This window comes from Myxocyprinus asiaticus, chromosome 4 (assembly GCF_019703515.2).
Source record: "Myxocyprinus asiaticus isolate MX2 ecotype Aquarium Trade chromosome 4, UBuf_Myxa_2, whole genome shotgun sequence".
In the NCBI taxonomy this organism is placed as follows: Eukaryota; Metazoa; Chordata; class Actinopteri; order Cypriniformes; family Catostomidae; genus Myxocyprinus; species Myxocyprinus asiaticus.
The window spans coordinates 47794189-47820130 of NC_059347.1; the positions used below are offsets into that span (position 1 = coordinate 47794189).

The 25942-nt window shown below is 37.7% G+C and overlaps 1 protein-coding gene across 1 annotated transcript in view; it reads left to right on the plus strand.

The window, feature by feature from the left end:
- LOC127438669 (teneurin-1-like) overlaps positions 1-25942 on the plus strand; it is a 279485-nt gene that overhangs the window by 159799 nt on the left and 93744 nt on the right. Inside the window, exon 5 of the mRNA XM_051694410.1 lies at positions 1339-1577. Coding sequence (XP_051550370.1) covers positions 1339-1577 — 239 coding nt within the window. The remainder of the gene's footprint in view (positions 1-1338; positions 1578-25942) is intronic.

A 25942-nucleotide genomic window follows, 5' to 3' on the forward strand; every position in this document is an offset into this window, starting at 1 on the left:
CAATGAGAGAGAATCAAAGCATATTTCACGCAGGCAAGACACAGGCGAGCAGGACAAGAGCCAACAGTTCCAGAGAGGCTGATGGAGAACATACAACGCATATATCACGGTCCAGAGCAGAGCAGGCGACAAAACAGTCACAGAGCAGGGGATGCATACAGCACATTTACACTACAACATTCTTATAAATGGGCTGTCTTCATTTATATCAATGTTGCTTGACAGAAAATGGAATATACTCTATAATAGGACACAGACGGTCCAATAACCGGAGAAGAACCTCAATATTAAATTGCACTTGACCCATCCCATTAATTTCGCCAACCCACTTGTTCCAAGACTTAGCACATGCTTGCACGAAAATATCAAAACTTCATGGCCATGTCCACTGACTTTGCTCATATGACGTATCTAATTACCGATGGGCTTGAGGCTTAGTGCTCTTAAAATAGGGCCCAATCATAATAAAAAGGAAACATTGATTTTAAAAGGAAAGAAAAACAACTAGAGGCAGAGAAATGGGCTAGAAAAGGGCTTTGGGTAGTTGACATGACAACTCAACAGTGTCTTGGAGAAGATGATGATTGTACTTCATCTACCACTATTTTAAACATAATATCTTTTAATTCATGTATTTTTACTGTGTATGCTGTTTTAATGACCTAATATAAGAGACTACTTGTATTTGTACTTTTAAAATCTCATTTGCCACAGTGCAGAACTTTTTAAGTAAACTGCAAAAAAAGCTTTACTGTGAATAATAATGGTGAAAAACCTCGGTGGAAAAAATATTGTGATCAATAACAGCACTTAAAATAAAAACATTCCCTTATACATTCATATGCATTTTATCCTAAAATCGTAATTCAGTTCATGGACAAGTTATTTGTGAGCAACCCAGTTGATGTTACAACACAAGGTCAGAATATCAGAGTAAATTTGTTTTCAAGTAGGCACCTTTTAATTACTCAAGGAATGAACTCCTCAGTGTAATTAATATCATAATGAATCTAAGGGATGTTATCTATTAATAATGTCTCATTAATCTTTGGTGCTAAATATCTGTAATTAAAGAGAGCAAATGACTCCAATTAGTAACCAAACCAAGTGAGAGAGATCACTCAGTCAGATTGCACCTCTTTCTTTTTCTCAAACTCTTGTTATTCCATCTCTCTTTTTCTCTTTCTCCCTCTCTCTCTCTCTCTCTCTCTCTCTCTCTCTCTGTCTGACTGATTCTGTTTCCAGGTATCATTTCTTTAAATGTGTTATGTTGAGATACTAATAAATAAATTGATTGACAGATCAGACTTAATTTAACATGCTGTTACCTATTTACAGACACTTCCTGTTCAAGCACGGCTCTGGTTCGTCTGCCATTTTCAACGCGGCCAATCAAAATTACCCTCTCACGTCCAGCACGGTGTATTCCCCGCCCCCGAGGCCACTACCCAGAACAACCCTCTCCAGACCGCTCTTCTCATTCAGTAAACCATACCGTTGCTGTAACTGGAAATGTACGGCTCTGAGCGCAAGTGTAATTACACTGACTCTGGCCCTACTGCTGACATATATCATTGGTAAGTGTCTTATCTCGCTACCTCTATGTCTTTGTGTTCGTGTCTACTATCATGCTGGTTGGGGTCATATAATGAAACCTTGAAAAAATTACACGCATCACCTTTAAAGGTTTAGTTCACCCCAAAATGAAAAATATATCATCATTTACTCACCCTCATATCATTCCAAACCCGTATGACTTTCTTTCTTTCAATGTACACAACCAGAAATATTTTTTCATTACATTCAGAGTGCTTTTTTTCTAATGGGACTGAGGCTCTTAGCTTTAAAAATGACCAAGAAGTATTATTAAAACACCATAAATGTAGTCCATGCGACTTGTGCACTATATTCCAAGACTTCTAAATCCATATGATAGCTTTGTGTGAGGAAAAGGCTAAATTTAAGTTATTCAATGATAATCTTTCCCTCTGCCATTGCACTCAAAGCTCATTCAGCTCAAATAGGGCACATCAAGACACATCACAGTAAGTTTGAAACAATGACGTTTGAAATAATTAACAAAAATTATAATTGAATGAGAGTGCAAATGAGATTTGAGGGCCATTTTTGGATTTGACCATTTTAATTGTGACCATTCAAAATAACCCAATCTCTTCCAGCACGGTGTATTCCTCACCCTTGAGCCACTAACCCAGAATCACCCTCTCTAGACTGCTTTTCTCATTCGGTTAACCCTACTGTTGCTGTAAATGGAAATGTACGGCTTTGTGCATTAACGCAATTACGCTGCCTTCGTCCTGCTCTGCTCGCACATTATTAGTGAGTGTCTTATCTCTTCACCTCTATGTCTCTCTCTCTCTCTTAGTCCATGTCTGCTGTCATGCTGGTTGGGGTCATATAGAATTAGCAGATCTCACACTGTGAAAAACTCTATTAGAGAGATGAATATTTATGAATGAGGGATGAGGGAGAATGAGAGATGAAAGAGTAAATATCCCACAAGGCCGTTCAGAGGTTAATGGTGTTAAAGTTTTGTTTAGCCAAGTCACTGTGTGTGTGTGTGTGTGTGTGTGTGTGTGTGTGTGAGTGTGCGAGAGAGAAGTGCTTATGCACCTCAGTGTTCTGATTTAATTTCCTCAGGCTTTCACCCTCTTACAGGCATTTTTCTTGAAAATCACACCAAAAAAAATTATGCGTATTTTAGAGAGAAACATTAGGGTAAAAGGTTTCATCCATTAACGCTTGAAAGACTGCGGTTAATAAAGTTTCTGGTCAGAAGTTCACACGGCAGCCTTTTAAACACTAATCATGTGTCTGGGAGTGTGTTTTCTCGTTAATGAAACGAGGACCTGTTCAATTCCCAAACACGTGCTAATGATTTCTTGAGAATCTGACATTCATGGTGTTCATTTCTGTTCTACAGTGTGTATATTGCTTCTGAACACATTTCATTTGAAATTACAGCTTTACAGAACAACCCGTAACAGGAGTACATTTTACTTCATGCTAGAGCAGAGGCCTTAAAGGTGAAGTGTGTACTTTCTGAGCCACTAGCGCAGGGCTGTAAAGTGCAACAGTTTTGCTCACCTTTGTGAATATGAAGAAATGTGCCTACAAATTGTAACCCAAGTGTCAGTTCCACCTAAGAGGAGCATTGCAACAAGAAAAATGTATAATGAGTTTGATGTCTTTGCTATTACCAAATCTCAGGCGTTTGAACTTTAATGGGCTGCTGTGGATGCGTTGCCACAGTCGTGGTAATGTTCCCTGTATGCTGCGCACTGGCCACTCAGCCACACTCAAGAGTCGCGCATCATTCTGTGTGCAAAAAAGAGACTGGCAGAAACAGATTTGATCAATAAAAATGCATAATATTATACGGTTTGCCCTGAAAAATTATTACTGTTTGCCCTCAAGTCTGTTAGCATAGCTGCTCAATTTCCAGAGGACCAGCTTAAACAATGGTACTTTTGACTTAGATTCAGCATTTGGATTCATTTGGAACTTTGGATTCTTTTTGGATTCAGCATGATTTTGAGATTCAGAGAAACACTGTTGGGATGCTTTTTTCAAATAGGCTATTCAGATTTGTGTTCCATAGAAATTTGTTTTTCAGGAGTCTATTCTTAAACAATTATATTTAATATATTAATAAAATGATAATATATATATATATATATATATATATATATATATATATATATATATATATATATATATATATATATAAATTATTGTTGATTAATTACATAGCTGGAAATAAGGAAAAACATATTTTGTGAAAGTGGGGGCAAACACCCAGTAAAGAAATTACGAGGATGTTGCAGCACTCTGGTGCATCTTGTGATGGACAGTATATTTATATAAATAAAAGTATGTAATTATATAAAATCCTTAAAAATATGATATTGTGTCAAAAATGTAGTAGTTGTAATAGTGAAAAATGAAAATAGTGATAAATAATGTCAAAAATAACTATAAAACAATTTCGACCACTTGTGAATTTTTTCGTTCACTGGCACCAATGCTAACACCTAAAAAAAAGTCAGTGAACAGCCCTGCAGTAGCGTCACAAAGCAAAATGGCGAAAAATGCTATTGGGTTTCCCCAAACATTCCCCCCATCTGCAATTTGTCCAAAAAAAAAATGTATAGTCCCACCCTAAACTCATGCCATTGAACCACTGTTGCTTTGACGGGCTGGTCGGGATGCTTAAGCAAACATAGGAATGTTTTGGTAGTGCCACAGTGTTTATACTTTTATGGGGAAATCAGCCTACAAATGGATTGCTTATAGTTTTGTTTTAATATTAAGCTGGGATAGGCGGAAGAGTTTTGACATTTAAAAACAAACACACACACATATCCTTTTAAAAGGGTTAGTCTACCCCAAAATAAAAATTAAATCATTGTGCACTCACCCTCATGCAAGGTTGGATCAATACCAAAATTTTGATATCTATACAATGCAGCCTCTGGTACCTCAGTATCAATACTAAATCGATAGCTCAGACAACAGGTAATCAGCCTCAGGTGACTGATGAAATGAGATGGGGCTGTCAATAAATTCAATAATTCAATGTTAATAATTCATGATTATTAAAAAAAATAAATAATAGTTTTTGTAGGAAAGGAAGCAAAATGATGTGTAAGTGTTGGTCTCTGCAATGCATATGCATCATGCACATTACAGAATAGATGTGCACTGCATGTATTTAAAGACAGCCTCAGATTTATGATGACAGATTTGACATTTTTGGCTAAACTAACCCTTTAATGATGTCACATAAACAGTTTCCTAGATCTCTGGGTGTCCTGGAGATGTGCAGTTAATGATAGTATGGTCGTCTTTCACCCCATCATTACTGGCACACAGTCCAAACAGATTCAATCCGTCTGCATTGTTTTTTGTCTTTCATTCTTATCTAACAATCTTAATATGTTCTAAGTCCATTTTCTGAGCAAATGTAGGGAAGCGAAGGGATAAAAAGAATAAATATTAAAAAATAATGTAAAGAAAGGATGAGCATAAGAATGGACGCTATCTTATGATGCTGAAGAAAATATTTTGTCCTGTTGAGTAAAAGTGTCACAGATGAGAAGAGAAGGGCCCATAAAACATGTTAACTTGTGTGGTAGTCTTGAAGTCTACTTTGATTGGCCAATAGGCATATTGTTAACTTCCCATTGTCTATTAGGTGTATTATTAGGGTAGGGTTAAATGGATAGTTCACCCAAAAATGAAAATTCTCACATTATTTACCCTCATGCCATCCCAGACCTTTATGACTTTCTTTCTTCTACAGAACACAAACAAAGATTTTTAGAAGAATATCTTAGCTCAGTAGGTCCATACAATGCAAGTGAATGGTGATCAGACCTTTGTAGCTCCAAAAATCACATAAAGGAAACAGAGAAGTAATCTATAAGCCTCCAGTGGTTAAATCCATATCTTCAGAAGCGATATAATAAGTGTAGGAGAAATAGAACAAAATGTAAGTCCGCTTTTTATTCTAAATCTCCACTTTCACTTTCACTTTTACATCTAAAATTCACTTGTTGTGCCTGTTTAGTTTCATTTTCACATCTGGAAGTTAAAGTTAAATTGGATATTTAGAGTAAAAAGGAGTTAATATTGTTCTGTTTCTCACCCACACCTATTATATAGCTTCTGAAGATATGGATTTAACCACTGGAGTCATATGGTTTACTTTTATGTTTCCTTTATGTGATTTTTGGCACTACAAAGGTCTTATCACCATTCACTTGCATTGTAAGAACCAACAGAGCTGAGATATTTTTCTTAAAATCTTTGTGTTCTGCTGAAGAAAGAAAGTCATACACATCCGGTATGGCATGAGGGTGAGAAAATGATGAGAGAATTTTCATTTCTGTGTGAACTATCCCTTTAAGGATAGGATAGGGGCAATGCAAGGGTCCATGTGTAGGCCCTCACGTAATCTGCACATGAATTGCACTGGTTTTCAATAGATGGTCTTTTTGGACTGAGAAATTTTGAGTTCTGAAAGTTTCAGTATGTTTTCATAGCCCAATAAACATTTTTTTTTTTTTTTTAAGATCAAAGGGAAATACATTTGTCATGATATATACTGGACTAATGCTCTATGAAAGGAAGGAGTCAAAATACTTTTTTGTGGTAATCAACTACATGCCACAGATGCTGCACAAAAATTATTTTGATTCATTCCTCAGTTTCTCAAAACAAACAAACTACAAATATATTGGCTATAAAAGGAATTAAAAGCATGTTTTTCTTTTTCTTTTTTTTCTTTTCTTTTTTTTTCTCTCAAACTGAGGTACAAGTCTAAATTATTTTCTGTGTTTATCAATAATATGCCACAGATGCTGTCAGCAGAGCTTAAACAGTTACTGTACCAAATTCTGTCACAATTTTTGTCCTTCCAAACCTGTAAGACTATCTTCCATTGAATACAAAAGGTGAAATTTTGAAGAATGTTGAACCTGCTCTTTTTTTCCATACAATGAAAGCGAGTGGGAACTGAGGCTGTCAGTCCTTAACATTCTACCTAACATCTCCTATTGTGTTTCATAGAAGCAAAAAATAAATAAATAAAAATAAAATAAAATATGGGTTTGGAATAACATAAAGTTGAGTAAATGATTACAGAGTTTTTATTTTTGGATAAACTATCCCTTTGAGTTGTTTATATCCTGAAACGTTCCTTTAAATATGGTATAAATTGTTAAATGGATCGATTTCACAGATTTTACAGTTAAGGTCAGGGGTTTTAATAGATTGTTTATCCTTAGAGAAGAGTTTTAATTGAGATGTGTGTGTATATTCAATTAAATGACTTTAATGAGGCTATACCGTCCGGCCTCACTCCAATTTTAACTATAACTAATACACATTAGCTTCCAGGCATCCACACACACTATGAAGACATTAAGTGGAGTGTGAATTTGTGTTTGTGTTTTTGTTATGTCCTAATTGAGTCAAAGACCCTGAAGGGACAGAGAGAGAGAGAGGCAATCAATAATTGTTGATGAAAATGTATCAAAGGCAGGGGTGGACTGGGAAGAGAAATAAGCCTTGGATTTTACATAGAAACTGACCCAAAAGTTGTGTGTGTGGGGGGGGGGGGGGAGGTGTCGCTGTCCTTTTCTGCATATCACGGTCCCCTTCGGCATATCGTGGCGCAGTTTTGGGGCCCTCTTCAGCCAATTGCTGCCCATTCAGCATAACGCGGAGGCCCGCCTGTTTGGCCCTGTGCAGCCCCGCTTCGCGGCTGGCCCACTGGGAAAAGTCCCAGTTCTCCCTATGGCCAGTCCGCCCCTGATCAAAGGCACTGAGTGAATCTGTTTGTGTGTGTGTAAGAGAGAAAAAGTGGGACTTCTAGGCATTACACTTATTTCCTTGGCATGTTGCCACATAATACAGTACAACGCTAAAACATTTTATTACAATTTTGAGTTTTTTTGGATGTGTGTGTAGGGCTTTTTTCAAAGTTAATTCTCTGTTGGGTGTGTATTGCTGGTTACAGGAGGGTAAATGCGAGGTGTGTGTGTTGTGTGTAAGTGTAGGTTTGTGTTGTGTGCTATGACCCAGACAGCTGACAGTATCCAGGAGACTGAGTAAGATGGTTTCAGCAAGACAAACTTCCATCCAGCCAAGCAAATTATTTCGACACAAGAAAGAAAATCTCCAGCTAGGTTTTTATTATCTTGATCGATGCTGTAATGGCTTCAAAATCAATCCAAAGAGATGCCAAAAAATATAGTGTAAAAGAAAACTTAAGGACACCTTTAAGGGGCCACATCATGCATTTTTAAATCATATTGTTTTAATACCCGAGGTTCACTTAAATGTCACTTAAAAACGCCATGCGAGGTTCGGACTTGTGAGCGGCAAGCTCTGCGCACTTTTCCAGTTTTGATGCTTTTTATGTCATAAACCGGTGAGATTCGGCACACCCTGATCCTTAACTGTTGTAGGAAAACGCTATGTCAAAGAATTCAAAATCCTCGGGCTCTGGAGATATTAAAAGACACTTACGTGCTCAAGCTGACGCCCCTGAGCAGCAGGATGCAAGCCAGGGAGCCGATTTGGCCAGAGAGGTGAGGGAAATTTGGCAAGAATTATTGAACATGTCGGCAGTGCTGATGAAGGTTGTTGCTGACTTTAAGGATCTTGCTGTAATACGTCGAACGATCACTGCCATGGAGACGAATTTCACTGAGGTGGTTAAAAGAGTGGGGGATGTCAAGAAACAGATAGATTATCTGGAGTCATCGGAGAAGGAATTAGCTGCTAATCCGCTAGCGACCAAGGAGGATTTGGAGCACGTCTGGGAAAAGGTGGAGGACTTGGAGAATCATAACCGGCAGAATAAAGTCTGAATTGTTGGAATTCCTGAGGACGAAGAAGGTTGGGATATGGTGAAATTCCTGGACGGGCTCTTCCCGAGTCTGCTTGACATAACAGACAATAGGCTAGAAATCGAGCGAGCTCACAAGGTTCCTGGCTCAGTGATCCGTAGATGGAGACTGGCCAAATTTCTGAGATCATCCAATAAAGATCTCGTGTTATGCAAGGCGAGGAGTAAAAGAAGGCTTTCTTGGAAGAACCACAGCATTTTCTTGTTCCCAGACTTTGCGAATTCGACAAGAGAGAAACGTGATCGATTCAAGGAATTTAAGAAACTCTTACATCAGTGGAAGGTCGCTTTTGCACTGATGTTTCCGGCCAAATTGAGAATAGATGCGAAGGATGGCCACAAAATATTTACATGTTCCCAGCAAGCGATGTCCTTCATAAAGTCAATGGACTGAGTAAGTTATTTTGTGGTACTCACGTTGCAGCCAAGTGGACCGACTCAGTGAACATTCACTTGACCGTCCGAGTAAACTGAGCGCCTATTTTGTCTCTTTTTATGCTGGTTCCGCCTAGCTGCTGGAGTTGTTTTGTGTAGTAGCACTCCTTTGGGACAGTGTTATGGATGAATCTGCATGTTGTTTGTGCTTATGCCTCCTATTGGTTGGAGCTTGTTTTGTGGAATATTTCTTGCAGGACATTGGAGTGACTGAGTCATTTTTTGCACTCATGTAGCAGTGAATGAGCCAGCTAACTGAACATTCGTTTGACTGCCCGAGGAAACTGAACGGCCTTTTTGTTTTTTGTTTTTTTGTTTTTTTGCTGGTTCCACTAGCGGCTGGAGCTTGTTTTGTGGAGGAACACACCTTCGGGACAGTTATGTGGATGAATCTACATGTTCTTTGTTTATTCCGCCTATTGGCTGGAGTTTGTTTTAAAGATTATCTTCTGTTGTGTAATTCTGTCTCGCAAAATTTGTATAGAAACACCGAACTTGAGCAATCCGATGGCAAAGTTGTCGCAGGGGCTCTCGTAGGAGTACATTTACTGTTTGAGTTTAGAGGGATGGAAACCATTTGGCACTGTCATGCACGGGGTTAATGCGCACGTTTTTCTTTTTTCTGTTTGTTTGGTTCGGGGGGAAGTTTGGGGTTTGATTGCTGCACTAATGTAGGAATGTGGTCTTTATAATTTTATTTTTGACACACAATACATTTTTTCTAATATGTCAAAATGTCAAATAGGGATTGTCTCTTTCCACATGGAATGTGAGTGGGTTGGGGCACCCCATAAAAAGAAGGAAGGTTATTTCTCTTCTTAAACATAAGAAATATAATATAGTGTTTCTTCAAGAAACGCATCTTTCCCCGCAGGAAGCTGAAAAATTTGGGAAGATATGGGGTGGACATGTTTTCTTTAGTGCTGGCTCAAGTAAGAGCAGGGGAGTCATTATACTGATAAGTAAGCATCTACAATCCAAATGTCTCAAACAGATTAAATATTTATGCACCTAACGCTGATGATTAGGGCTTTTTTATAGATCTTGAAGGGATGTTGCAAGCCGCTGGCACCCCTGATGATATAATATTGGGAGGAGACTTTAGTCTATTGATAGACTCAGTCCTTGATTATAGTGAAGCAAAAGTGTGTATGCCTCCTAGAGCAACATTGATGGCCTCAGAGAATTGACCCGATTGAAATACAGATATAATACTATTTTGTCACGGAAGGTGGAGTTTTGGCTATTCAGGGCAAAACAGTCATACTATAAGTCGTGGCACAAAGGCTCCGGGGCCAGATGGCTTTGCTGCTGAATTTTTTAGATTTTATGCTACAGAACTGGCTCCACATTTGTTAGAAGATTATACGGAATCATTAAAGAATGGAAAGCTTCTGCCAACTATGACACAAGCCCGGATCAGTCTGATTCTTAAAAAGGACTAAGATCAAAGTGAGTGTAAGAGTTACCGTCCAATTTCCCTGATCCAGCTAGATGTAAAAATATTGTCAAAAAGTTTGGCCACCAATTAATTAAAGTTATGACATCTCTTATACATACAGATTAGGTGGGGTTTATTCGGGGCCGCAGCTCTTCTAATAACACTAGGCGTTTCATCAATATCGTGTGGTCAGTGGCGAATTATCAGACTCCGGTGCTGCCATCTCACTTGACGCCGAAAAGGTGTTTGATATGGTAGAATGGGATTATCTTTTTAAGATTTTGGAAATATAAGGGTTCGGGAATACTTTTATTGGATGGATTAAGTTACTTTATAGACACCCGGTAGCGGAGGTACAAACAAATGGATTAATTTCAGATTATTTTACTCTGGAGAGGGGCATCCAGCAGGGTTGCCCTCTTTCCCATTATTGTTCTGTCTTGACCTGGAACCATTAGCAGCCATGACAAGAAAGGATGATGATTTTCCAAGGGTGGTGGAGGGAGGTATGGTGCATAAGCTTTTGCTTTATGCTGATGATATTTTATTATTCATCTCCAAACCCATTAGATCTATGCCTTGCCTCCACAGAATTATTAATTCCTTTTCTAAGTTCTCAGGATACAGAGTTGTGACAAGGAGGAGGGCGGGGCCGGGCTGTGACTATGCACGCCCAGCCCCCAATCAGGCTAATCAGCCGAGGAGAGGGATAAGTGCGGTGAGATGCGGCAGTTCGAGAGAGAGAGAGAGAGAGAGAGCCATACGCAGCTGCCGTGTGTGTTTATGTTTGTGTCTTTTTGTTTAATTAAATATTATTTTGACTGTTTAGCCAGTTCCTGCCTCCTCCTCATCACAAGAGTCAACTGGTCTAAATCCGAAGCTTTGGCTCTGACAGTGTACTGCCCAGTAACGGCTTTTCAGCTGGGCACCCTCCAGTGGCCCAAACAGGGCATTAAGTATTTGGGCATTTTATTCCCAGCAAATTTGTCTGATTCAGTTAGTTAAATCTGACCCCTTAATAAAAAGGTTTTCGAGCGATGTGGGCAGGTAGGCTTCACTACATTTATCTATGATTGGGAAGGTTAATGTTATTAAAATGAATTGTATTCCAAACTTCAACTACCTTCTACAATCTCTCCCTGTATATGTCCCCCTCTCTTATTTCAAGCATAGCGAAGTCCTTCATTTGGAATGGTAAGCGTCCCGGATTACATTTCAATAAATTACATAAGCTGACTGACAAAAGTGGGCTAGGCCTACCCAAGATTTTGTTTTATTATTAGGCATTCGGTCTCAGACATTTGGCTCATTGGCCGCTTCCACCTGAGAGAGCCCCTCCCTGGTTTTGTATTGAACAGGAAGTTCTTGCCCCTATTTCACCATTGCAAAGCCTTTCTATCAAACTAATCGGAGAAGTTAAATTACACCCCGTTATCTTGCATTTGCACTTGGTATGGACAAAAGTGTCCAGAGTGTTTAATTCTGACATTTATTTATATGTTGCCTCGAGCATATGGCTGAACCTGAAATTATGTATTAATAAGTCCCCATTCTGCTGGTCAGAGTGGATTGTGAGGGAGGTTAATACGCTCGGTGACCTATATGCGAGTGGAGTGTTGAGATCCTTTGAAAATTTGGTTCAATATTTTGGGATTCCCAGATCTCAGTTCTTTAGGTATTTACAGCTGCACCACCTGCTCTGTACATGGGAGTAGCATACATGCCCCTAAACAGGCAGATACTCTGGGTGATGTGAATACTGCTTTTGGAAAAGGTCATGAGGCATCAGTGTATTACTCCCTGCTAATTCAGAGTCTGGGGGATGGAGCTTTAACTTCTGTCAAGAAATTATGGGAGAAAGGTTTAAACTTGGTATTGGAGGAGGGAGTGTGGGCTAGCATTCTAAAATACATCAAGTCTGTATCTAGAGATGCAAGGGTGCACCTTACGCAATTCAAGATTTCACATCGATTCTATTGGACCACCTCTAGATTGTATAGGCTTGGTCTTAAAGACACACCCACCTGCTGGCGATGCCAATCAGAAGATGGAGACATAACCCAAGTTTTTTAGTGGTGTGTTAAGATCCAGGAATTTTGGTTGAAGGTTCAGAGTATTATGTGTGATGTATTGGGCACTCAAATTACATTTTGCCCCAGACTCTGTATTTTGGGCGATGGGGCGGTCATCAATATGGGGGATTAACACATAAAAAATTGGGTTCTGACCAGTGTGATGATAGGCAGACAGATAATATTAAGGGGATGGAAGTCGGCTGTAGCACCCTCATTTTGGGAGTGGTGTGCTGAGATGGGGGTAATAGTGGGGGTTAAATGTTGATTCAGTGTATATATGTTTTGTTTTTCTTTGTTATATCTATGAATCAATAAAAAATGTTAATCTGGAAAAAAATGTTAGTCATTTTTGCAACAAAATCAGTTGCAATTTAGTTGTTCAACTAAACAGGCTATTTTTGCTGCTGTGCTTTCAAGACATCTATGTAAATGTGAAATGAGATACACTGTTTTGAAGCACTTTGCTACACATCGGTTTGATGTCTGGTCTAATCAGGGACATAGCAATCATTTCAGAAATAAGAGGGAAAGAATGTTAAGGGAGCAGGCAAAATTCATTCATTTAATTTACCATAAGGCTTTACATAAAGTCATAAGGATTCAATATAGGCTAGCCTATGTAAAAAAAGGATAATGTGTTATTTTTATATTGAGGATCTATTTCTATTCCCGTGACCCTACATAGTACAAGCGGCTATAGAAGATGGATGGATCTATTTCTACCTTAATTACCTTGAAATACTTTGATAGTTCATTTGTGTACTTTTAATACACTGCCTGGCCCCCAACAAAGTCGCTGTTTGGATTTAAGGCAGTGTTATGATCTGGTTTCAATTCGTCAGGTCTAGGCTCAGCTGGCTATCTGAATGTACTGAATGACCAGGTTATACCATCAATGGATTTTTTCAGAAATGAAATACCTCCATTGTTTCCTCCATTGTTGCCAAGATTCATCTGGCTCAGATTGTGAAAGAGTGGTTCAGGGAGTATGAGGAATCATTTTCACACATTAAATGGCCACCACAGAGTCCTGACCTTAACCCCATTGAAAGTCTTTGGGATGTGCTGGAGAAGACTTAACGGATTGGTTCTACTCTCCCGTCATCAATACAAGATCTCAGCAAAAATTAATGCAACACTGGATGGAAATAAATGTTGTGACGTTGCATAAGGTTGCCGAAACAATGCCACGACGAATGCGCACCATAATCAAAGCTAAAGGCGGTCCAATGAAATATTAGAGTATGCAACTTTTTTGGGGCCAGGCAGTGTATATAAATATAATCAGGTTGATTCGGTCATATTAAATTATATTTAGGATTAAAAAAAAGGAAATAATTTATGTTACAACATAAAGAACATTTAATTTTTTTACCTAACACAAGTTAGCTGACAAAACATTTTTACATATATTATAGGCTATATGTAATTGATGAATGTGGAATATTAATCAAACAACAATACTCCATTAACAACAAAAAAGAGCTCACTCTTGCCTGGATATCTAATAAGCTATCTCAAACTGAATATTAAAACATAAACTATATGGCTAATTGTACAGAACTACTTCTCAGTCAAACTGTAACAGTAAATAATTTCACTTGTACCTGTCCATGACATCATTATTGGTGTGAATGCCTCAGACAATCGTCAAAGTGGGCAAATGAACTGGTATGCTTTGGAACAGTTGTGTTGCCCACTGTTTTTCATTTGAAAAGATTAAATTAATGTGTAATTAAAAGAAAGCCTCTATCGCTTTAAGATGTGAGCTTTAATACCATTATAATATAAAAGACCACCATCAGAAAATGTCAACAGATACTACAAGACAACTTAAATTACTTGATGTCCCAGTAAAGAATTGAGGGTATTTTTCCCACGTTGAGTTCATGATCTAGCCTTGTGGCTGACATGCAGCTCTGTGAGAGTGACATGGCCGCCATGGAAACGATGGTACATGACAAGCTCATGTACACGGTTGAGCAGCTATCTCGTCTCTTAAGAGATAGACCAGTGAATTTTAATGTCTGCATTTACATTTTCTGTATTAAATACAAAACGAAAACACATTTGGCCAGTGAAAGTGAAGGGAACATGTCCCCCATGTATTCTACGCCCATGGGTCCAGTAAAGTTGCCACTTCCCCATCATTCAATAATAACCTTTTGCCAAGTCTCAATTACATTGTCACAAAACTCTGAAGGTAAATCAGTAGCAAAACTCAAGAGCTTGCATATTTGGATTTGAGAATGTGGCAGGGAGGAGGTCAGGGCCGGATCATGATGCTGCACATCCGGCCCCTAATCAGGCTAACCAAGCCCTCAAGAGGGATAAAGGCGAACGGAGGCGGCAGTTCCAGAGAGAGAGAGAGTTACGGGCAGCTGCCCAGCATGTGTTTGTGTTTGTCTTTTTGTTTAAGCTTGTTGTTAAATTATTATTTATATTGTTAAGCCGGTTCTCACCTCCTCCTTTCCATTGAACTTCGTTACAGAGAAGATTTACAATAAATATTTATACTCGTAAGTTGAAATTTACACTCAGAGCATTGATGCGAAAACTTGTAGTTGAATGTTGCAATCTGCACTCATAGACAATAATTCAAAGCTTGTGTTCTGAATTCACAATTGCAGACAAGTAGTGCAAATGTGCAAAATGACATTCACATAAATACAACTACAGACACAAACTTGTATTACACATTAACTTTTGTACTTTATTTCATTTTCGCAGTACAACCACAAATCGGCACTTACAACCTCTCAAATCTTGCACTTTTATCGTCACACTTTGACTTTTGCAATGACTTTTGCAAAAAACCTGTAGCAAAACTCACTTGTGCACCTGTAAATACTGATGCGAGAGAACAAGACCAGTGTTTGGCGGGAGAGGGGGAGGCAGCAATGAAGTTGTTTTATTGGCCAGTGCAATGGGACGTTTTTGTATGCGATGATGTCAAGCCACAGTGCAGCCCGTGCCTGTTTGTAATGGCAAAGTGAAGGAGTTTCTTTACTGAGTAAAACCTGTAATTATTCATCAACTACTACACTCATGAAATTCTATTTCCCCAAGAGGAAAATTCTTCTGGAACTCTATCATTAATAACATAAATTGGAGGAAAACTTGGTTGTTACCTTATAAATATTGCATGACTAATAAGATCAAAGAAGTGCATTTTAAAATCTTGCACAAAATTTACCCTTGTAACCTACTTGTATTCTGTAAGTATTCTGATGTAAATATCTCATGTACCTTTTGTGGGAACAATAGTGAAAGTCTTGATCATATGTTTTTCTTTTGTGATCTTGTATCTGCTTTTTGGCATGATCTGAGTCTCTATTGTTTTTCCAAGTTAAAGTTAAAATATGATTTTTGTGTCAAAGACATTATATTTTATTTAGAATTTTTATTATTAGTATTATTCTGGTTGCAAAATTTTATATACAAAGAGAAATTTCTTAAAAAACTACCTATATTTGCAGAATTAATGCTGGAAATCAAGTGCTTAAATGTTAAGAGATATAGTAGCGAAATGTTTTTTTTTATTTCTTTCCTTGCTTATTATGAGATGTTTCCTGCCTCCTGAGTGATGTGAATTTTTGTTCTTCTCCTTTTTATTTCCCTTTTTACTTTACTTTTTGTTTACAAGTGATGCAAGTGTACAAGTAATGTATAATATTTTGCTACAAATATGCAAGTTTGTATTGATACTGATTTATTGCACGTTTTCTTCAATAAAAAAAAAGATTATTTTATTTATTTATTTATTTATTTATTGTGTAAGGGCAAAGCAGAGCCGGTGATGGAGGGATCTAGCAATCAGAGGGTACATTTTTTAATAATTAATTAAAAAGTATTAAAAAAAGTTTTGTAAAACTTCCACACTTATCAATATATTTTTCTTCACTGATATACTAACGTATATTATTGATGAAGACTACTTTCCACTCGACAATGTACATTTTTACCAGGTATCCAAATATTGTACAGGTAGTTGTCCATTAGTGTGATGTCTAAATAACCAACATTCATTATTCTTTTAGCTGAAGCAAGTTCGCTAATGATGATCAATAATTAAGGTAAAATATAGTCAGCTGGTCATTATCTTAAAAATAAACCACAGGTGGGAGTTTTACAAAACTTTTTTTAATACTATTTAATTAATTATAAAAAAATAAATAAAAAAAACGTACCCTTAGATTGTTAGATCCCTCCATCGCGATGACCAGCTCTGCTTTGCCTTAACAAACAAGCGTGGGATGGAGCTGTGGTGTGACGTAAAATTCCTATTTCACTGGTTAGGCATCAGCCAATAAATTGACTTCATTGCCCCCTCCTCCGCCAAACACTGGTCTTGCTCTGTCACATCAGTATTTACAAGTGCATAAATGAGTTTTGCTACAGGTTTTTCACAAAAGTAGTTGCAAAAGTCAAGACGTGAAGATTTAAAGTTGCAGTGCCAGATTTGAGAGGTTGTAAGTGCCGATTTTTGGTTGTACTGCGAATAAGAATTAAAGTACAAAAGTTAATGTGTAATACAAGTTTGTGTCTGTAGTTGTATTTATGTGAATGCCATTTTACACATTTGTGACTACTTGCCTGCAATTATAAATTTAGAACACAAGCTTTGAATTATTGTCTTTGAATTAAAATTTTTATTTTACAAGTTTTTACCGGTGCTGTGAGTGTAACTTTCAAATTATGAGTACAAATATTTATTGTACAAGTTCTCAAACCCAAATTTGCAAGCGCTCGAGTTTTGCTACTGATTTACCTTCATACAAAACAATACGCAATGAAATTTGCCACTCATACTGTTAAGGTTGTACTGAAAAGATCACAGACATTCTCAAAAATAAACTCCAATAGCTTGTTTCTAGCATTGGTATCCTTCGGAAGGAGCAGCAAGTTTACACAACCATGACAAGTCAGACCAAGCTTCTAAACACCAAATAGGTGTTGTAAATGTGGACAGTCATGTGTTAATCTATTTGAGTTTCTGAGTTGAGATTTAATAGATGGTATTTCTGGACTGGTTTTGAAGGAAATTTTTATTTTCTCATGATATGACCCCTTTAAACCTACTTCAATAAACAAACAATGGAGAAAAATAAGGGGACCACTCTTCCACTGGATTTGTGTCAATGGCTCCAGTGAGCTGTGATTGGCTTGAAGAATATAATGGCTGATGTGACTGGATGGAGAGTTGAACCAGACAACCTCATTTATTCCAGTCTTTCCTTTTATTGGATCTGGATTTACTGAATCTGAAAGTGGCAACAATCGACTGGTAAATGATGGACTGATGCAAGAATGGAGGAGACGGATCTAGGCAAAATGAGGCTGGACAGGAGGAGGTTGGGCAGGGCAGGATGTAACAGAACGTGGCAATGCATGAGGAGGTGGGGCAGGACAAAAGTTAGCAGGACGTGGCTAGCTGAGACAGGAAGTAGCAGTACAGAAGGAGACGGAGCAGGACAAGAGAAGTCAGGGTGTGGCCAGCTGACGCAGGGCGTGCTAGTGAAGGAGAGGGCAGGGCAGGATGTGCCAGGGTGTGCCAGTGCATGAGAAGGCAGGGCACATCACATACAATATTAAGATCAAAAAAAGGCATGAAACAGTAGACATATGGGTGTGAGTGTGGGCGTCATTTTCTCTTTGGTGAATCTGGCATGTGCTACTGTATTATTCATTTTAATTGTATGCACACATGCTGTTCCTCATGTTTCCTTTTAAATTGCACATACATTATATAACAGCCGTAGATGTGATCTATCTGTGCCAGTGCCACACATGCACATACTGTACACTCACTAATGATTTTTCTATACTAATGTGAGCTTGATAAGGATTTCGTACCTTCAGAAGGTGAAAATTAATGTTTATTTATGGATCATAATGTGTTTTTTCATGATCAATACACTGCATCAATGAAAGAAAAAGAAAAAACTATAGATCTCACAACCCCTACACAGAAGAGTAGCTTTAAGCCATTTGTCTTAAAAAGAATCAAACAGTTGCTTTTTAGTGTGTCTGTGTGTGCATTTGCATTTTTGTTTCCAAAGCATAAAAAACACACACCCTAAGGCTAAGCGTTAGGCATCTTCATGATGGATAGAAAGGCATGTTTTCAGAGAACACAGACAGACATAGACACACACATTTGCACTTGTGTACGTGGTTTTCTTTGTGGCAACACCGTTATAGGACAGTGATCGCAGCGCTGCATCCAGATAAATAGCCATTTTTAAAGCCTGTAATAAAGACAATTAAAGAGGTCTTAGAGGTAAAGCTGTTTTTAGATCCTTTGGTTACTGCTTATTCAGGCCGATTAGACCACTTTATTTACATGTTAGCATGCCTTATGAGAGAGGTTTGATCAGAGAAAGCAGAGGTTTATCCACCCTTTAAAGCTTCACATTCAATTGCTTGTTCCTGCTTTGGGATGTTTTAGAGTCTCAAATGTCAGATTTATTTCACTTATTACTTTGCCTGTTTTTATGCATTTCATCTAGCATGCAAATGTTTACAAAATAAAGCAAATTGCCATCTGAATTTTGAAAGTGATCTAAAATTGATTTGAAAGTAATGATCAAGAAGTAATTTTATTGCTCACAGGTTGCTCTATAATTGCTCAGGAGACCTAATGAAGTTCTGTTTTGAATAAAGTTACTGTATGTTTTATTTAACGATCTGTCTTGTTTCATGTTACTCTAACAGTATTGCCTCTTTGGACACAAATAAGACAATCATTAAAATACAGTTAGAGCAGGGGTTTTCAAACTGGGGTTCAGGGACCCCCAGGGTGCCGCAAGGGGGTACTAGGGTGTCCGTGAAAAATTTCACAGAAAAAATAAACATTATTATTGTTTCATTCTGAAACAATTAGATTAATCATGATTATTTTACTCCATTGACAGCCAAAGTTTTAAACAATAAGAAATAAAAACAAATCTGCATTTAAGTTCATATATTACAGTATGATTTCTTTTTTATTATATGTCAGAAATATGGCTTATGCTTTACTATTCTCTTTAAAGCTGTTCTGAGACAATATTTATTGTGATAAGCACTTTACAAATTTATTGGAAAATGTTTCTCTTTGGGTTTGAACATCTTACATTGCTATAACAGAACAAAGATACACTGTCAACTTAAAAATTAGATATTTTTATATGAAATTTAATTAATTTTGTTTAGTACAATACTTTAAAAGCCAATTATTTAATTTAGCAAACGACATGTCTCTATAATATCATGTTTACTATTTTTATTTTTTATTTTTTCAAACAGGGGGTCCCATGCAAGGGAATCACCATATTTGTGGGTCCTTGCATCATCAAAAAGTTTTAAAACCCCTGAGGTAGAGTGTAGAGGTGTAAAATAATGTTAATATCAACTCTGATAATTTGATGAATTTGATGAGAAATTTACTGAAATCTCTGAATTTTGATTGCAGACTTTGAGATCTTGCTATGTTTGACAGTGTGAAATTACTAGGGTCTTTTTCTCACAAGAAGCAAGAGACTTACGCAAAAGCCTCTATTTGCTTACCATTTAATATTCTGTTTAGGTGATTTTTTTTTTTTTTGTCATTGGAGCAATTTCACTGACAGAAATTCTTCAAATTTTTTAATCTGTCATTTTTATATGTGTATGGGGAAAAAACGAGTGTATGTGTTTGCAGATTAATTCCACTTCATTTGCACTCGTCAATTCACACTCAGCTTTTCTCAGCATTAGTCACTTGTCATTTAGCAGGCGCCTTTGAACCAAAGTGATGTACAGTGTTCTGCGTGCACAAACAGACCCGCTGGATTTCAGGATCTCTCCAGTGCTTGGTTTGTCCTCACCTTGGGTTTAAACCTTTGTGTTTCTCACTCAGATCATTAAACACAAAGCTTTCACCAACCCTGGTGAATCCATTAGTTTTCATCAGCAGAAGAGTCTGTTGCCAGACAGCTTGTATTTTGTAGTATGGGAAAACAATTACTTCCTGCTTTTATTATTTTGAGAATATTGTCTAGGGCTGTGCAGAGTCAGTGACATTTCTTGACAGGTGTCTCTCATTCTGCAGTTTATCAGTCAGTAATCACCCACACACACAGTGACAAATCCAGACAGAGCTGTCAAAATCAGGAAACAAGGCTGCTTTCCACAGGGCAAGTGTAACCCTCTTCTTGGTACTTCTTGATTTCAGATGGCGCACGGGAACCTGGTGTCCCAGCTCTTAGATGGAGAAATATGCTGTAGTTTCAAGAATGGTTGTTATTATTAGTACAGTTACACTCAAAAGTATTAGAAAATAACTAAAACGGTGCCTCCATTTTAACACTTATACTGTAAAGTATAAATAAATCTCAGAAAATATATCTCTGATTAACAAGTATTTATTAACAACTACTAAAATAAAGCATATAAAATAATCAATGAAAAAAAATAAAAGAAACCCTTTCTGTTGTTGTATATGAAATATGAAATAAAGGTTATTCACCCAAATTAAGTTACTGTCTTGCTTCTTTCGTTAACACAAATCAAATAAACCTTTACCTTGCGATGTACAAGAACCCTGCTTCAGTGGTTTCAATATTCAGCTATTATTCCATTGACATTCAGAGTACACGTACAAAAAAACAAAAAAAAAACACTAATTTGGAATTTACCAGAAATTAGGAAATTATACAGTTAATTTGATCTTAAAAGCTAACTGAATCCAATATCAGGATAGATGAATCACTTAGACATGAATAAACCCTTTGTTTAGTTCCTTTGAACAATTCACAAACCAGTTGGACTCAAATTGAATGAACTGAATCAGCATTCAGGGAATCGCAAAGAATCAACAGTTTCATCAGATCAAAAGAAAAGTCACAAATATTGAAATACCTAGGTATGTGTCACTCATTGGGGCCCATTACTGTTGGTGCACTTTTAGTATCTCAACTTCCTAGTAATAGTAATTGGAATCAGACCTGAAATACGTTACTCATGAATCGTTGCAATTCTCAAGCAGCAATGTGATGAACACTTTCCAGTCCCGCTGTTCAGTGATGATCAATCCTCTGAAAACTCTGGTCCAGACTTCAAAGTAGTTAACTGAAACTTAAGATGGGATTCAGCCTTGTTAAGCAGCATTAATCTGTCTATTTTCAGATGTCCTTCGTCTCTGCGTGCGAAAACGTCATAGCACAATGCTCTTTTTTCTTCTCCCAGTTTTTTTTAGTGCTCAGCCCACCTCTACCGAGCTGAATCCTGATTGGACAATCACAGTCTGTCTCTCAAACTTGGAGCAAGTCCTCATCGGCTTAATGTATTAGAACTCGTCTTTACAAGATATAAAGCAAAATACAATAACAAAATGGTTTACATTAAACATGTTTGAAAAATAAAATACACACCTAAACAATGAAACATCTCAATATATATTTTTTCTAAATATTGAGTACGTTACACAAGGAAGATGGGTACAATCTGATTGGCTGACAGCAGGAAAATGTGATTGACAGTCCTGCAATGGCAATGGTGTTGATCCATTCAACATTGGGATGTTCAGTCATGACGCACCTGAAAACTGTGAAGAAGCTGATAGATTTAAACTGGCAATCATCTCTTTTCTTAAAGAGAAGTAATTCTCAATAAAGAGGAGGGGCTTATCTTCTCTCCACCCTAAAAGTGAGCATTTATCGTTCCCTCCCTTGAATAAAAAGAGCTTATCTCCTTTTTCTGATTAACATTTTTTATTAATTATATAGATAACAAAGAAAAGCAAAACACATATATACAGAATCAACGTTTAACCCCACTATTACCCCTCCCTGTCCCAATCCCCAACCCCACCCTGACCCTTAACAACATCCCTGTGGTCACAAATGATTAAACAAAAAAAATAAAAATAAAATTTAAAAATAATAATAATAATAATAATAATAATAATAATAATATATATATATATATATATATATATATATATATATATATATATATATATATATATATAAATCACACAGATCTAAAACTAAACTTTTCTCTCCACTGCCCCTCCCCGAGAGCCCTTCAAAAATGCCAAATAGCTGCCCCATTTAACTCCCCAGCCTTCTACATGACGCTTCCTTGAAAGTCGCCACCCTCCCCATCTCTGTGCACTATTCTTGAAATGAGGGCACTCCAGCTGACTTCCATCCCCTTAAAACAATTTGTCTGCCAATCATGACACTGGTTATAACCCAATTTTTTATGTGTTTATCTCCTATATTGATGACCACCCCATCTCCTACAATATATAGTCTGGGGCTAAATTAAATTTGAGTGCCCAATACATCACACATAAAATTCTGAACCTTAAACCAAAATTCTTGGATTAACACACCACCAAAAAACATGGGTTGTGTCTCCATCTTCTAATTGGCATCACCAGCAGGTGGGTGTGTCTTTAAGACTGAGCCTATACAATCTAGAGGGGGTCCAGTAGAATCAATGTAAAATCTTGAATTGCATAAGGCGCTCCCTTGCAGACTTGACATTTTTTAGAATCCTAGCCCACACTCCCTCCTCCAATACCAAGTTTAAACCTTTCTCCCATAATCTCTTGATGGAAGTTAAAGCTCTGTCCCCCAGACTCTGAATTAGCAGGGAGTAATACGCTGATGCCTCATGACCTTTTCCAAAAGCAGTAATCACCACTCCCAGAGTACCTGCCGCTTTAGGGGGGTGTATGCTACTCCCAAAAATAGTACAGAGCAGGTGGCGCAGCTGTAAATACCTAAAGAACTGAGATCTGGGAATCCCAAAATGATGACAACATTTTCAAAAGATCTCAACACTCCACTCTCATATAGGTCACCGAGTGTATTAACCTCCCTCACTCTGACCAGCAGAATGGGGATTTATTAATACATAATTTGGGGTTCAGCCATATGCTCGAGGCAACATTTAAATAAATGTCAGAATTAAACACTCTGGACACTTTTGTCCATACCGAATGCAAATGCGAGATAACGGGGTGTAACTTAACTTTTCTGATTAGTTTGATAGAAAGGCTTTGCAATGGCGAAATAGGGGCAAGAACTTCCTATTCAGTACAAAACCAGGTAGGGGTTCTCTCTGGTGGAAGCGACCAATGAGCCAAATGTCTGAGACCGAATGCATAATAATAAAACAATCTTGAGTAGGCCTAGCCCAAACTTGTGAATCAGTCTATGCAACTTATTGAAATGTTATCTGGGACGTTTACCATTCCAAATGAAGGACTTTGCAATGCTATCATATTGCTTGAAATAAGAGAAGGGGACATCTACAGGGAAAGACTGTAGCAGGTAGTTGAATTTTGGAATACAATTAATTTTAATAACATTAACCTTCCCAATCATAGATAAATGTAATGAAGCACACCTGTCCACATCACTCGAAAACCTTTTTATTAGAGGGTCAAAATTGACTCTAACTAAATCAGACAAATTTACTGGGAATAAAATGCCCAAATACTTAATACCCTGTTTGGGCCACTGGAAGGCGCCCGGCTGAAAAGCCGTTACTGGGCAGTACGCTGTCAAAGCCAAAGCTACAGATTTTGACCAATTGACTCTGTATCCTGAGAACTTAAAGGAAAAGGAATTAATAATTCTGTGGAGGCAAGGCATAGATATAGTAGGGTTGGAGACATATAATAAAATATCATCTGTGTAAATTAAACGTTTATGCGCCACACCTCCCGCCACCACCCCTGGAAAATCATCCTCCTTTCTTATTGCGGCCGCTAATGGTTCCAAGGCAAGACAGAACAATAATGGGGAAAGAGGGCAACCCTGCCGGGTGCCCCTATCCAAAGTAAAATAATCTGAAATTAATACATTTGTTTGTACTGCCGCTACCGGTTGTCTATAAAGTAACTTAATCCATCCAATAAAAGTATTCCCGAACCCGTATATTTCAAAAATCTTAAAAAGATAATCTCATTCTACCATATCAAACGCCTTCTGCCATCAAGTGAGATGGCAGCGACCGGAGTCTGATCATTCGCCACTGACCACATGATATTGATGAAATGCCTAATGTTATCAGAAGAACTATGGCCCCAAATAAACCCCACCTGATCAATATGTATAAGAGATGTAATAACTTTACTTAATCGGTTAGCCAAAATTTTTGACAATATTTTAATGTCTAGCTGGATCTATAGAGAACTATAGAAATCAAGATAAAAGCATTATTAATATCAATGGCTGAGGTAAATATATCACCACCAGCAGATTTCACTGAGGAAATGGTAGAAAAAGACTCTCTCTGTTTTATATATCTAACCAAAAGCTTCCCTACTTTGTCCCCCGATTCATAGTATGACTGTCTTGCCCTGAATAGCCAAAACTCCACCTTCCGCGACAAAATAGTATTATATCTGTATTTCAAACGGGTCAATTCTCTGAGGCCATTAGATGACATTCAGTGCTTCAGCTCTGCTTCGACACTTTTAATATTCCCTTCCAATTCCACGAGTTCTTGTGCTTTGGATTTTTTGGTGAATGAGGCATACTGTATGATCTGGCCCCTAAGAACCACCTTAATTGCCTCCCAAGCCACACCCACAGAGGATACTGAGGATAAGTTGGTCTCCATATAAACAATGATTTCAGCCTTTAGCATTTGTTGGAATTCAGGATTTTGCAAAAGGGATAGATTAAAGCGCCAACTATATGATTTATTTTCTCCGTATGTGGCAACACCTCTAAACACATCAGGGTGTGATCTGAGACTAACATGTTTCCAGTTGAGCAATCAACAGATGAAATGAGGAACTTAGATCTTATGGACTGATGAAAAAAATGTATAGTTCCTACCAGATGGGTTCAAAAGTCTCCAAATATCTGTAAGACCAAGATTTTTACACATCCTGTGAAGCGCAATGTTGCTCTAGGGGGCTTGCACACTTTTGCTTCACTATGATCAAGGAATGAGTCCATCATAGATTAAAGTCTCCTCCCAATATTATATCATGAGGGGTGCCAGCAGCTTGCAACATCCCTTCAAGATCTATAAAAAAGCCCTGATTATCAGCATTAGGTGCATAAATATTAGCCAAAATAAGACTTTGCCCCTGAATTTCTGCTAAATAATGGCTCTTCCTAATTTATATTTAATCTGTTTGAGACATTTGAGTTGTAGATGTTTACTTATCAGTGTAATGACTCCCCTACTCTTACTTGAGCCAGCACTAAAGAAAACCTGTCCAACCCATATCTTCCCAAATTTTTCAGCTTCCTGCAAGGAAAGATGTGTTTCTTGAAGAAACACTATATCATATTTCTTACGCTTAAGAAGAGAAATAACCTTCCTTCTTTTTATGGGGTGCCCCAACCCATTCACATACCATGTGGAGAGAGCCAATCTACTCATAAAAATATGTGCATTAACCCCACGCACGACAGCGCCAACTGCCGTCCATCCCTCTAAACTCAAACAGTCCATGTACGCCTACGAGAGCCCCCGCGACACTTTTGCCGTCAAAATGCTCAAGTCCAGTGTTTCTATACAAATTTTGTGAGACAGAATTACACAACAAAA